A 13,700-nucleotide genomic window follows, 5' to 3' on the forward strand; every position below is an offset into this window, starting at 1 on the left:
TTGGGGCCATTCTTTAAATATTGAATCATATAATCGTGGCTTAAACTTGGAATCATGCGCAAACCACCTCAGCGTGTGAGTTTAAAGCATATTCTAATGCTTATCCTAATGATATCTTGAATCTCATCTTTGCCAGATTAATTGTGACATGAAATTTTCATATCAACATACACCACGCCCTGAAGAAATGCAGGCTTTCATCTCAAATTTTGAAAGAAAATTTCACACCAATCGCTTTGTTTTATTTATGAATTGATACCCTGAGTGGCGGCATTCATAAATGTTCCTCAGACACTGTTCATTATCTGTCCCTGGCCACACAAAATGATGTTTCATTCCTAAATCACCTTTAATAAGAGGCCAAACTGACCACTTACTGTACAACAGGACTTTATTCCTGCCAATCTGTTCAGGCTTAGATCCTGATGACACTAATCCTGTTTTCAGCCCCCTTCTCGCCACATATATATGTATACACACACACACACACACACACACACACACACACACACACACTCACACCAGGGTGTCAGTGGCAACAGGACGAGCCTTTGTGTCTGAGAAAAACAGACGATTAACCTGGCTGCTACACAGTGATGAACACCAGGGATGTGCATCCCCACTACAAACGCACACACAGACAACCTGAGCATCCCTGGTTTAACCTCGCAGACCAGTACTGCCTCCCTCAGCAGCTCTCACACGCGCAGAGGGCGAGGAGGAGAGAGTGAGAGACTTCCTGGCAGACGCCGGCGTACACAAAGATGTGTGGGGAAATAAACAAGCAGATGTTTCTAATGAAGTAGGAAGCTTTGAGCACTCAGAGGGGATTTGGGTTATTCCGTCAGACGAGTCTCTGACTGGCCGGCTATCCTGTTTCGATCACAGACACAGATGAAGGTGATTAATGGAACGAGAAGGCAGCAGCTTATCAGCGATTTTACGCTTTCGCCCTAGAGGTGCTGTTAGTAAAACAAAACTGGGCTAAGTTTCCCAAATGCTCCTGACACCAAGATCATCTTGCGCCTACAGATTCCTGAGATTAATTTGGGACATTTAACCTCCCAGACGACCTGCCGTCTAGTCTGTGCAACACAAAGACAAAGATGAGACCAGATTGTGTTGATAATAACTTAAAATCTAAAAGTATTTTGGTGAAGCATGTCAAGCAATCAACCAAGTTCAGTTGAGTTTTCTACCACATACAGGTATTTTTTTTTTTTTTTTTTTTTTTAAGTTTTCTGGTCATATTTTCAAACAGGAACAAAGAGAATATAATATTTTCCCTTAAGAAAAACAATTAGTATTTACATATAGCACCATGTAAATACATTTATATTAAACAAAAATAATATTTTACCTAACTGTTGCTTATTGTCACATGCACAGCACAGATATAAGCCTGTGATGGACCTGGGGTTTGGACTGTGCTGTGGAGAGTAAAGAGTTAAACCAGGAAATGGTCATAAACCAGTGATGAGCAACTGGTGGGGTGTGGTTCTTTTGTCAGGGGAAAACCAAAAATGATGGGAGGGTAGAAAATTGCAATTAAATGCCAGGAACAACTAATGATTAAAACAGTCGTTATGGAAATGAGGTTGTTTTTCTCGACACATACTCCTCAGGATGTAGTGCCACAAAAAAGAATTCCTTTCCTCACTGCTCATTTATTACAGCACCAAAAATGGCACTGAATTTATGGCTCTTAAACCCTAAAACTGAAACATTTTCCCTCTCACAAAGTAATCCTTTTCATTTTGTGGGAAAAAAACAAACATATTTTGTAAGTTGGCACACAGGTGGCACTCCTTGAGATATTTTTTCTCTCAAAAACAAGATCAGAAATTCAATCAAAGAGCAGAGCTCAGCCAATAGGATCTCAGTGTCTGTGGCAACAGCAGCATCAGTTCGTGCTGCCATTGGTCTCATGTCTCACACAGGGAAGGCTGTAATTGGCTGATAGCGTGCCGAGGCTTCATTGCCTCCATGGCAACATTGCTTCCTTATTGCTTGGGGAAGGTGAAAAGGAGGGAAAGAGGGGAGGCGACTTTCACTCAGACACTACCTCTGCATTATTCATCCTTTGTCCCCGAGTGCTTGTAGAATGTGTGCAGATGTACTGACTGATGCATGTGTGTGTTTGTGTGTGTGTTTCTACGCTGGTCTTGGTTTGGGGGGTAATGATTGGTTGAGACTTAAGGGGTGAATGGGGTGAAACCGGTGCAATAATTGCACTAAGCAGTGCAATGCATCCAGCAACACTATGTCTATATATAAAACAGCCAAATGAGTTCAGAGGCCACTCTGTGAGCCATTCATGGTGACGCTGACTTCAAACACTGCTACAAGCCTCGAAGCTTTATTACTCTGAATGGATAACAAACAAACAAGGAGATATTCTCCAAAATGAGTCTGTTACAGGGCGTAACAGCACACATCTGGACAGACGACTGGCCGGCCGGCTTGCATCATCCACTCTCTTTGCAGGATGCATGCAGGCATCTCATCCCTAAGCAAGGACCGGATAGAGACAACAACAACACCCGCCACCTACACCATCAGAAACAACAAAAACCACGCCGCCTTGTTTGTTGTTGTTTTGACTTTTTTTCCCAGCATTTGAGGGAGGGGAGAATTAAAAGGAGGGGGAGGGAGAGAGATGGGCAAGGGTGGGGTTAGCGGAGAGAAAAACATCACACAGAGATTAGAGTGTGGGGGGGTTCATTCAGGACTCCTCCCCCGTGTATGTGTCTGAGCATGAGCGGGGGATAACGTCTGTTGACAGGCGTGCCGGCCAGCGAGCTGGCTGGCTGTTCCTCTGGCGGTGAACACGATGACGAGATGGCAACAGGCACTCAGCATAGCACGTGCTCTCAGTTGCCATCGCAACCTGCCCTTGGATACAGCGTGCTGGTTGGCCGTTTCTAACTGTTGTTGTTCTGTGAGGCTGATGAAACCTCGTGGGTGAGGGAGGGCAAGCGGTACAGCATGTAGCTGCTTTCCCGCCTTAGTAGAAAGTGTTGCTAGGCACATTACAGGTCAGTTGGTAAACAAACATTCAGCCTTTAAAGTGTAATCACCGCCCTCCACGACCCCAAAGACCTTAAACTTGCTGTTTAACTCTTAAATCCAAGAGATACTTCTAATTAAAGACAAAGCAGGATGAGCCTCTGATCCCCAGAAATCTTACTGCACAAAGTCGAAAAAATAGAAACATTTAAAAAGATTATCCTGGTAGTTTAAAGTTGTCTGATTAGGGGTTAATTCTCATGTAAAACTGACAATATTGAAACACATTTTTTAAAATAATGTCTTCATTTTTGGAAACAGTTGAATAGTTTATTACACAAAAACACTTAAAACAAAACAAGCTTGTACAAACAAATAAAAATAAAACAAATCTATTATGAGTCAATGTAATGATAGATGGATGCAAACCACTTTTCATTTTGGAGACCAAAAAATGTCTTTATATAATGTCTGTGTGGAAAAAATAGCCAGCAATGTGCCTAACTGAGATGCAGCCAGTATTAAAGACTGTGTGTCTTTTTTAAAACAAATTCATCAAATGCTGTTCACTTCTGGCCACAACAAGGTGATAAAAAGCAAATAAACAGAAACCCTTTAGGGCTCCAGGCTTGAGAAACAGAACAAAGAGAAAGAGTGTGTGTGGCCTCGAGTGGCCAGATCAATACGGCGTTGTGCTGAGTGTGCAGCCTGCCTGATGAAATCCTGCACAAATAAACATTCTGCTCACAGCGTACATTCACACTGCACTGAGACACAGAGAGAAGATGGTGCCATGAGCCACGGGAGCCGAGCTGACAACATGATTGATTACATGTGCAGGCAGTCTTTGTTTCACCACCGGTAATCAGGACAAAGCAGAGTGGAAGCTGTGTGTGTGTAAAAGGTGAGGCTAGTACAAAACCTGTTACTGAGGGAATGTGGTTGAGATGGAGGAGAGGATGCATTAATGTAACGGTAGGGGCCAGAAGTCACACCTGGACAAAGCACCCACCCCAGAAAAGTTGACGTTCATCACTGTCACGCCACATCGCTTTCATCCTGAAGGCCAGTGTCGATCTCCTCCAGCCTCTGTGCCATAGACATGACCAGCATTTTCATCTGTGAAGGATGGAGGAGGAGTGTCAGTCAGGAGAGATGGAGAAGGATTTGAAAGGTGCAGGGTTCAGGATGTGAAGATGAACCGCAAGGCCAGAATGGAAGATATATGAGTAAAGCATGGACAGGGTGGATGTGACGGAGTAAGGACAGGGAAGAAACGAAGGAGAAAATGGACAGGTGGGAAATGAAGGGAACAGCAGGAAGCAGTGAGGAAGAAAGAGGGGTGGAGTACAGATAATTGAAAAAGGGGGACAGCGATGGAGAATGACGAAACCCAGAGGGGGAAGTGGTCAGGGATGGATGGGTATCAAGGGGAGGAGAGAGAGAGCGGGTGGGGTGGGGGAGACAGGTCAGTGAGTGTACAAGATGAAACACCCAAACAAGTGTCTACAAGTCAGACAGACAGACAGAATACATTAACTATGGCGGCTGGGTTGATGGGCACCTTCAACACATACAGTATAGCAGAGGACAAAGAGTGCGGGGCTGGGCATGGTTTCATATTTTAATACCAGCGTACTGAGTTGTAACTACTGAAAAGACAACAACTTTTTTCAATACCTTACTTTGGGAAATTAAATTATTTTATGCAAAACCCTTTATTTAATTTAACAAATTAAGTGAAGCTGATTATTTTCACCTTGTCCTCTCATAAAGACGAAGCACATTTAAATCCTGCCCCTGTCGGAGGGGAAAATAATTCATCATTCTCCGTTGAATTTGTACTGCATGAAGGTGCGTCCTTGTCGCATCCTTGTTACATCTGCTAGCAAAGAACAGAAAAAGTCTTGAAGAAGAAGGGGAGACTTTAATGTGTAATTTATAGTTCTGTGTTGAATAGACGCCATAGCTAAGGCGTAGGCTCTGCGTCAATGTGAAGCTTATGCCGTAACCTACGCCATTGCCTGACGTGCACCTCCCTAGAAATGTAACTGCACATCACGGCGACGCAGACCTCCTGTCTATTTTGTATGCTGAAATCATTTCCCTCAGTGGAAACAAAGCTTTTATTTACTTTTCTTTCAGAGATAAGAAACTTTAAATACTGAAGACAGTAAGCCTTCACAAAAATAGTGTTTATCCTTCAGAGATTTATACTTTGGGATTTATCCTGGTTTAATAAGAGCAGAGGAAATCTCTGATCGTAGCTAGGCTAATTTATAAAATGTAAAATGCCAAAGACTTGTGCTAATAATGTTAGCATGTTTTATTTGTTTGGAAAAAGTGTTTAGAATGACAGTTGTTTTGTCGATGAATCTTGTGAGTTCTAACAGAGCCAAATTATGTACCCTTACCTTAGTAAAATGTTGCTGTTGTTATATGAGAAGAGGAAAAGATTGCTGGCCACTAGGCTAATTTATACAATGTAAAATGCCATAAGCTTGTGCTAATAACGTTAGCATGTTGTATTTGTGGGGTAAATGTGTCCAGATAAAGACAAGTGTTTGTCAGTGAATGCTCAAGTTAAAGTGAAGCTGATTTGTGTACTTATGTTTGAAATTGTCTCTATTAAGCCATGTTTAATGTGTGTTTAATGTGTGTTTTGAATCAATTCAACTGAACAGCATTTCACAGAAACCTCCGCTGCTGACTAGTGTTATGGAGATGTACCTGCAGAGTGACACAGACACACCACCACACAAGTATAAATGCTCACAACGGTGAAGGCAACGTGTGTAGGCTACAGCGTGAGGTCTGCCATGCGTGTATAAATCCCGCTTGAATGGGTGCTATAATAATCCACTGACATGTTGACATGTAATGTTCTTAGCTAGCTGCAACAGGGATGCATGATATTGGATTTTTTTTGCCAATATCTAATATGCCGATATGTAACAACTCACTTGACAGATAATTGATACCGATATCACTATAACCACTTTTTTCCCCACCTAATTTTAGTAATCATCAAGTCTCTTCTGCCATGGAATTAACATTGTATTATGTTATCGTGATGGCCCACCAGCAGATGGAGACATGAAATACAATACTTTTCTATGTATCTAATATTCATTCATTGTGTAAATTAAAAAACAGCATGTTGGCCAATTCTGATAGTTCACTTTAAAGGTGATATTGGGCGATACAGATGATGTACCGATATTATCAGCATGTTGGCTGATTCCAATATTTCATTTTGAAGGCAATATCAGCCAATACTGATGACGTGCCATAATTATCGTGCATCCCTAAGCTGCAGGTATTTGGTTATCATTTCAGCCCTTGGTTGAATATTGTTGAATAATTTGTTTTCCCTTCCAGAGAGTGTGGTTTTTAGTGAGTATGACATGTTGCACTCTGTCTCTATGATCCATCAATTATTTTTCAGAGTAACTGATTAGTCTATAAAATGTCCGCAAACAGTACAAAGGGCCTCTCATACCCAAAGGTATTCACTCAACAATGATTTAAACAGCAAATCTTCACAGTTAAAAGGCTGCAACCAGACACTGTTTGGTATTTTTACTTAATAAATGAGGTAACTGATGGCTCTTAATCAATTAAGCATTAAAAAGCAGCTGAACTTCTCAAATGTTGAATATAAGCATGTGATACTATTGATGATGAAGATGAACCACAAGAACTTTGTCTAAATAAAATACAGTCTGAATTTGGCAAAACTCCTTTTTTTTTTTAATCAGACACTGTCAGATCAACAGTGTGATACTTGTTGCTATGGAAACATTTTAGTGGGCATCCAAAAGTATAGAGTGCTGCAGGGATGACCGTTTTTTTTTTTTTTAATGCCAACATGGAAGTTGGATTCATCGTCAAAAAGCTGTGGGATTTTTCCATTGGACATTGGCTTATTGCAGAAAATAAGCTCTGAGGCAAACAAAAATTTATGATACTCGCAAATTAAAACCACTTTATGATTTTCTGAGCATAAATGCAATCACCAGAGTTAAAATGCTAACATCAGGCCATAAACAAATTATTCCAACACTGCCAACACAACAGGGTTGTAAAGCTGTGTAATCTCATTTGGTTACTTTTTAGCTGCCACCCACCTTTTTAAATACACTTGGAAGCTTAAAAAATTCACAAGGGGGTATATACTGAAGTATTTCATGCCATAAAACAAAAGGTGCCCTTTTCCATTGAAAAACCATTTAAGGCAGGAGCTGGACCAATAAAAGAGTGCAATAAACATGAAGAAAGGTCTGCACACTGTCGCTCCTGTATGTGCCAGTTATTGGGACATCCGCAAGTGAAGTTTCGAGTTAACCTAAAACATCACTTCCGGATGTAAGTTATCTCGAAACATGGCTTGTAAATGTGAGCTAGCTAGAAACGCCTCTTGTGGATGTGCTAACAAATTGCACTTACGGGAGCTACAGTGAGCAGAGCTTCCTTTGTGTTTTTTTGAAGAACAAAATGTGAAAACCTCTTAAGCTTGTGTAAACCACAGACCTTTTTTTAGGCATCTAACCAAAAACACATTCAAAAAACCCTTTGACTTCAGGATGTGGCAACCAAAAGTGCAAAAATGCTAACTCGTTTCCATGTTTCAGGACTCTTTCCTGCAGCACTAAGTTATTTTAATACCTACATGAGTGGACCGTGGACTGACAAGCTGTTACATACCACTTATAGTGGAAATGCAAGTCAAACGCAATGCCAACGGAAAGAAATTAAAGCAGTGAAAATGAAGCCATAATGATTCATGCCGTCGGACATGTGATGACAGAGAGCACTGATTTTAATTATTGACCTTGTCAAAGGCCTTTATAATCTTGTCACAATGAGCCAATGGCTAACAATGAATGATGGCTATAAAGCCACCAAAAATTAATACAATCAGCGTGTAATCATAGTCAGATTAATCTTCAGTCTACTCACACAGGGACTAAACACAGTCTGTGACAAGGTGGATTGAGGGGGTAACCTACATATTAACCAAAGAGAATATGAGGTAAGCCTGTTCGTTTCATTAAACGGCGAGGGCACACCCTCTTGTGTGACTGACACACGGCGTAGCAACATTATTACATCAGTGACATGGGACTGATTGCGTGAGATGAACTAAGGAGTTGATTTATTTTAATATGCATTTGTCTGGGAGGTTCACAAAAAAGGAAACAGAGGAGAAAAAATAATTATACATGCAAACTATTAGTCACAGACAGAACGATGATTTAATAATGGTACTTGATCTGATAATACATAGACATGATGTCTCCGTGAGGACACAAAAGCATGTCTTATGTTCTGTTACTCTTTTTTTGCTTCTTGTCTATAACCAGTGCTGTCACATAGATAACATCTCATAACACAATGGAACAATTGTCACCTGCAGCCAAGAAGTTTAGAGACCATTGCCAAGTAAAACAAAATACCATGCATACATCCAGCTATAGTGACAAAGACACTTCATGATCAAAACATGTTTTTCCTCCAACAAAGATTCCTCAACATGCTCCCCATCACATCTATTGTCCTTGGTGCAAGAGTGTGGGAGGGCTGGCAGGTACTCCTGCACACTATCACCACCTACTGGCCAATCTGGGGCCATGTGGATATTTTTGAACAAAGGGTGATTTAGGTAACTTTGGGAACCGCTACACTATTCCAGTAAAAAACGTAAGTACTTTCTCACTTTTCAAATAAATAATGTGACAAAAAGAAAAGGAACTGAAAGTTAAAGCATACAGAAAATTATAAAAAATAAACTGATTTGAATGTTAAAAGTTAAACTCACTGAAAATATACTTCTTTAATTTAATTCAATTTAAACTGGTATGAAAATGTAATCACTTTGCAGGCAGTGACATGGATAGATGAGGTAATGTCTGATATAAGCGTCTGCCCGTCACAGGAGAAAGGGCTTCCCAGAACGAAGCTGATGTCATCATGAGTACAACCTGTGCATTGATAATCAATGAGAGAGAGCTGCTCTAAAGCAATGTGAGAGCACTGTCAGCAGGGCAATGCAACACAGAGAACAATGACTCATAACTGGCAATGTGCGGGTCAAACCAGTAGTTTTTCATCATTTTTACACAATAATTTAATTTTAAAGGATTTAACTTCACTTGTGCTGGGAGAAAAAGTCATGGTTACACAATGCAATGAGCTTTGGAGTAAACATTCTGCTCAGAGGGTGAAACATTTCATTTCACAGCGTTACAATATCAGAGAAAACAGACAAAGAAAAGCAGCAACAGTAATTTACCTCTGTCAGCTGCTGTTCAACAATGCCTCTGTACTCCAGTGTGACTGGCTGCTCTTTGGGGCCCTCTGCTGCCAACATCTGGCTTGCAGAGCCAAGCACATAGCTGGAGAACATTCACAGGGTAGTATTAGGGTCCTAACTGATGCCTTTGGTACTCAACAACAGCAGTAAATTCACTTACTGTATAGCTACAAAATTAGTGTCAAGATATTTTCCACATCAAAATAAGGTTTTTATTTCTACATTATTGTACTTGATTGTGAGAATATGCTGATGTCACTAAAGGAAAACATCACCTCCAACATGAAACAACATGTATATTAATTGGTCATGCCCTGGTACCTTGAATTTGTAAGAAAACTTAACATGCCTCCATTGAAAACAGCGAAACCACTGATTGATTGGGAACCACATTTACTGACACATTCACTTACTCATCGCTGCATTCTTTATGATTTGGTGCGTTGGACATCTTTGACCACTCGCAGACAGTAGTACTGGTATATTGTCACCTATAAAGCAATACTGGGCAAACTTCCAGCCTACCTCTGCACCCTTCTGTGTGTCAGCTCTAGTAGTTACCAGCTACGCTCCTCCAAGTGGTTGCTTTTTAAAGTGCCCTTGGTTTTAACAGATCTGGAAAAAACTGCATTTTACTACTCTGCACCTTGGACATGGAACAATCTTCAAAAAGATCTAGAATTAAAAACACTTTTATCCATTGATAAATTTCAGGGCATCATAAAGAATGTGGTGACGGAGACATGAGCTTGTTTTCCTTCAGAAGCCACTATGTTTGAATAGTTGTTGTTTTATATGGATTTTTGAATTATATGTTGAATTTGATGTATTTTAAATGTGTTCTGATTGGCTGCTACCTTGACCAGGTGGTCAGATCTCAGTGGGACTTCCTGGTTTAATAAAGGTCAAATAAATGAAAATACATTTAACAACAGCAAAACCGTATCAAAACATAAGTTAAGAAACTCTCACACAACTCATGCAGTATAATCCAAGTCTTATTTATCCAGTCACAGGGTCAGTGCTTCACAAACACATTCTTAGTATTGGAGTCTGGCTGTGGAGAGAGCATAGATAAGTTTCACTTTCACCTCAGTTGTGAAGAGTAAGGATTCTTAGCAAAAATGCATGTGTATAGGAAGTACTGAGCATACGCCTGGATAAATATGACTTGGATTATAGTGCACAAGTTGTGCGAGAGTTTGGTAATGGGTGTTTTGACATAGTTTCGCTGTTGTTTAATGTGGTCCCCATCAATCAATAAATCAATATGTTTGCCACATGCCATGGAAGCAAGGGAGGATAACAAAGTTTTCTTTACAAATTCAAGATAACACAGCATGACCAAATGATATACAAATGATCACTTTGTGGGTGATGTACTCCTTTAAGAATAAGTGTGTTAATACCACTTTATGAGGGTCTATGTTTTCATGTTTCAGGGCAAAACAGTCTCTTATAATACTGTATCAATGCTTCTCCTGTGCATATTACTGGATTGAACCTGAACTTTGAACACTCTGACGTTGGCTTTGTACTAAAATGCATTAGAGTTTTCTATTGTGATGTGAGCCAAATAAATAAGTGAGATGTGAGTATTTTGTCCTCTCTGACGCTAAAATTTGGGATGTGCTACCTTCTCACATTTTTTGGAACATGCTTATTGGATTTTGGGTCCAGCACTCTACAGAGAATCCCATTGCTGAAGCATAGCCTCCTTTTCCAATAGATACTCAAAGTCACATTTATACAGTCAATAAGGCAACAATTTCAGTGGAGACTATCTTCACAGAGAGAGTACATCTTTTGAAATGACTTCACAGGTGTACAACATTTTCCACAGAACAAAGTCACACTTTGGTTACGTAACATAAATCACATTAAACAAATGCAAACTGATATATGTCTTTAAACATTCCCACTAATAACCCGAGCGCTAAGCATACCTGTCAATGTCTGCTACGTTGAAATAGAATGCAAATCTCTTGTGGTCCAGGTTCTTAGGTGTAGATGTGTAAACCATGCCAAGCACAGAGTGGCAGCCTCGACAGAACAGATCCACGATCAGACTGTGGAGAGACAAAAATAGCGGGAGAGATTTAATTTAACAAGTATTCACACATAAATTGCAAAATATCTACAGGATGTTTGTCAGTGCATTTAAAAACAACATTTACCTTTCACATTTTCCTATCCATCTACTACCACTATAATTAAAAAAGATGAGTAGGTTTAGACAACTAAAATTATTTGGTTAGGGAGTACTATAGACAAAGCTATTGTTTTTTTTCTGGGAATTCACTTATTGTAATGGGTGGAAAACAAAATTAGGGTTGACAAATGTAGTGTTATGTGTTGGTTACCTGAAGATCAGGTGTATGGGACGGGACCGGTGGTGGAATAGGACTAAATAAATTTATTCAAGTGCCATGCATTAACACAATTTAGGGGTACTTTATTCACCTACAGTGGGCTTGCAGCTATAGTGAACAGTTACTTTACATATTAAGATTTCCCATACATAACATAAAGTCGCCTAGGGTTGAGCAATATGGAGAATATCAAATATCACAGTTTTTTGGGTTTTTTTTTTACCAAATACCTCAATATAAATATTGCAATGATCTTGTATTATATTATTATTATATTATTTTGGTGAAGAATCATTGGTAATGCGGTTATAATGTGTAAGTGGGTAAAGGCAAATGCTAGAACAGCTAGAAACTGTTAAGTTCAGAAAATTACATCACTTTACTGTAATGCAGCCTTTAAAACAAGGAAAACACTTAAAATATTACTTCCAAATCTAAGACGATATCTAGTACCTTATCATGGTATTGATTTAATATCGATATGCTGCCCTGTCCTACGATCATCTTAAAAAATATGATGCACTGTTATACATAAAACTGCGCAGCAATGTATGAAGCATTTAAAATTAGACCTTTCTATACTATAGTATAAAATGTTGCTTACAAGACAAAGTATCAGATAGAATGGGAACTTTTAACTTTGATATTTTAAGTACATTGCATGTATGTTACTTCTGAATTTTACTCAGGTAAAATTCACAATGCATAGCTTTTAAATGTAATTGACTATTTCTTAAATTGTTACATTGGTATTTACCTGAGTAAAAGGATCTGAATACTTATTTAGTACTGTGCAGGACCTTCTTACCAGAGAGATCGTTTGCTCGCTTCGTGCAGGCGGGTGTCTTCTCCAACCACGACGTTGTCAGTGACACCTGAAGCCAAAACATTACAGACATGTCAGCAGCGTTGTGCAGCATTGTATCAGGCATGGGACTGTAAACTTCCAATCTCTACAGCTGCATTTGAATGCACCATTCGATCAGATTTTAAGCTGCACTTGTTAGCTAGCTAGCGTTACTGTGATAAATAATAGAAGAAAGATGGAGCTATATTTTGATGGGGGCAGTCTGATAAGCCACCCAACTGCAATGTAACTTTACGTTACATGCGAATTTATTCTTAGAAAGGAGGCAAGTAAGCTAAACCTACGCTTCAGTCTTATTTGGTTCTGTCCGTCCTCACTTCCATCCCAGGACATTGAATCCCCAACAGGCAACTTGCACTTCCCGCAGATGAAGACCACAGGTCCGTCGTCGTCCTCGTCCACCTCTGCGTGGCCGAACAACTTTTCTTCGACGGCGGTGGAGTCTATGCTGGACTCAAACGTGGTGTTGACAACTTTCTGTCGGTGTTTTAAGGACTTTTCTCTCGCCGCCATTTCTACCAGGTTCTCCAAAACAAACCGTTTCAAACTGACGCGGGTGGTTGACAGTGAAGAGGACATCCATGAAGTCACGTCCGACGCGAGATTATTTCTTTTATGTACTTCCGGTTTCGTCTCTAAGAGAAAAGCATAAAAAGAGACAACCTGAGTGCTTTTATTTGACCTTTTTTACCTGGTTTAATGGGATCTAACACTCTCGTATTTGGGAGTAAATTAGTTATTAATGCTTAAGATATTTTAATGTTTTTTAATTATTGTTAATTATATCAATAATAATATTATTGATAATTATGAGCTTTTATAGAGATATTTTTCAAGACTAGTTGTAAGAGTATTTAAACCAGCATTACCTTCACCCATACACAGCTGGGGGTGAGCTCAGTCTACATCACATGCATTGTTGAGCAATAAATAACACTAGTCAGTGACAAGCCAAACATGAAAGTAGACCAGCTTTTATCTTTCTGTTAAATGCTCTTAAAATATTTAATGATCTGACAAACGAGTTACATCTTTCTATATGTAATAATACATGGTTTTTATACATTCATTTTCAGAACTATATATAAACAGCTATAGACTAATATATTATGCATTTATGTATAAGATTTAGATA

General features: G+C 39.5%; 1 protein-coding gene across 2 annotated transcripts; it reads right to left on the minus strand.

Moving 5' to 3' along the window:
• Window positions 1-3,166: 3,166 nt before the first annotated feature.
• On the minus strand, window positions 3,167-13,133 carry mis18a (MIS18 kinetochore protein A). 2 transcript variants are annotated; one of them, XM_049592076.1, is made up of 5 exons: window positions 12,850-13,133; window positions 12,506-12,572; window positions 11,272-11,394; window positions 9,305-9,407; window positions 3,167-4,128 (listed from the first exon to the last, which is right to left on the minus strand). In XM_049592076.1, the coding sequence occupies exons 1-5, from the start codon at window positions 13,076-13,078 to the stop codon at window positions 4,048-4,050; spliced, it is 603 nt and encodes a 200-aa protein (XP_049448033.1). In that variant the 5' UTR covers window positions 13,079-13,133; the 3' UTR covers window positions 3,167-4,047. The 2 variants fall into 2 exon arrangements, with proteins under 2 accessions (XP_049448033.1, XP_049448032.1); XM_049592075.1 differs by lacking the exon at window positions 3,167-4,128 and adding an exon at window positions 8,127-8,993.
• Between the last annotated feature and the right edge of the window lie 567 nt (window positions 13,134-13,700).

Source organism: Epinephelus fuscoguttatus, linkage group LG12 (assembly GCF_011397635.1).
Source record: "Epinephelus fuscoguttatus linkage group LG12, E.fuscoguttatus.final_Chr_v1".
Classification (NCBI taxonomy): Eukaryota; Metazoa; Chordata; class Actinopteri; order Perciformes; family Serranidae; genus Epinephelus; species Epinephelus fuscoguttatus.

Coding starts and splice junctions, on each gene's coding strand:
- mis18a (XM_049592075.1), bottom strand. CDS start 13,078: ATGGCGGCGAGAGAAAAGTCCTTAAAACACCGACAGAAAGTTGTCAAC. Junction 12,573..12,849: donor GAACCAAATAAGACTGAAGC/GTAGGTTTAGCT, acceptor TTTTGGCTTCAG/GTGTCACTGACAACGTCGTG. Junction 11,395..12,505: donor GCGAGCAAACGATCTCTCTG/GTAAGAAGGTCC, acceptor GTCTCTCCACAG/TCTGATCGTGGATCTGTTCT.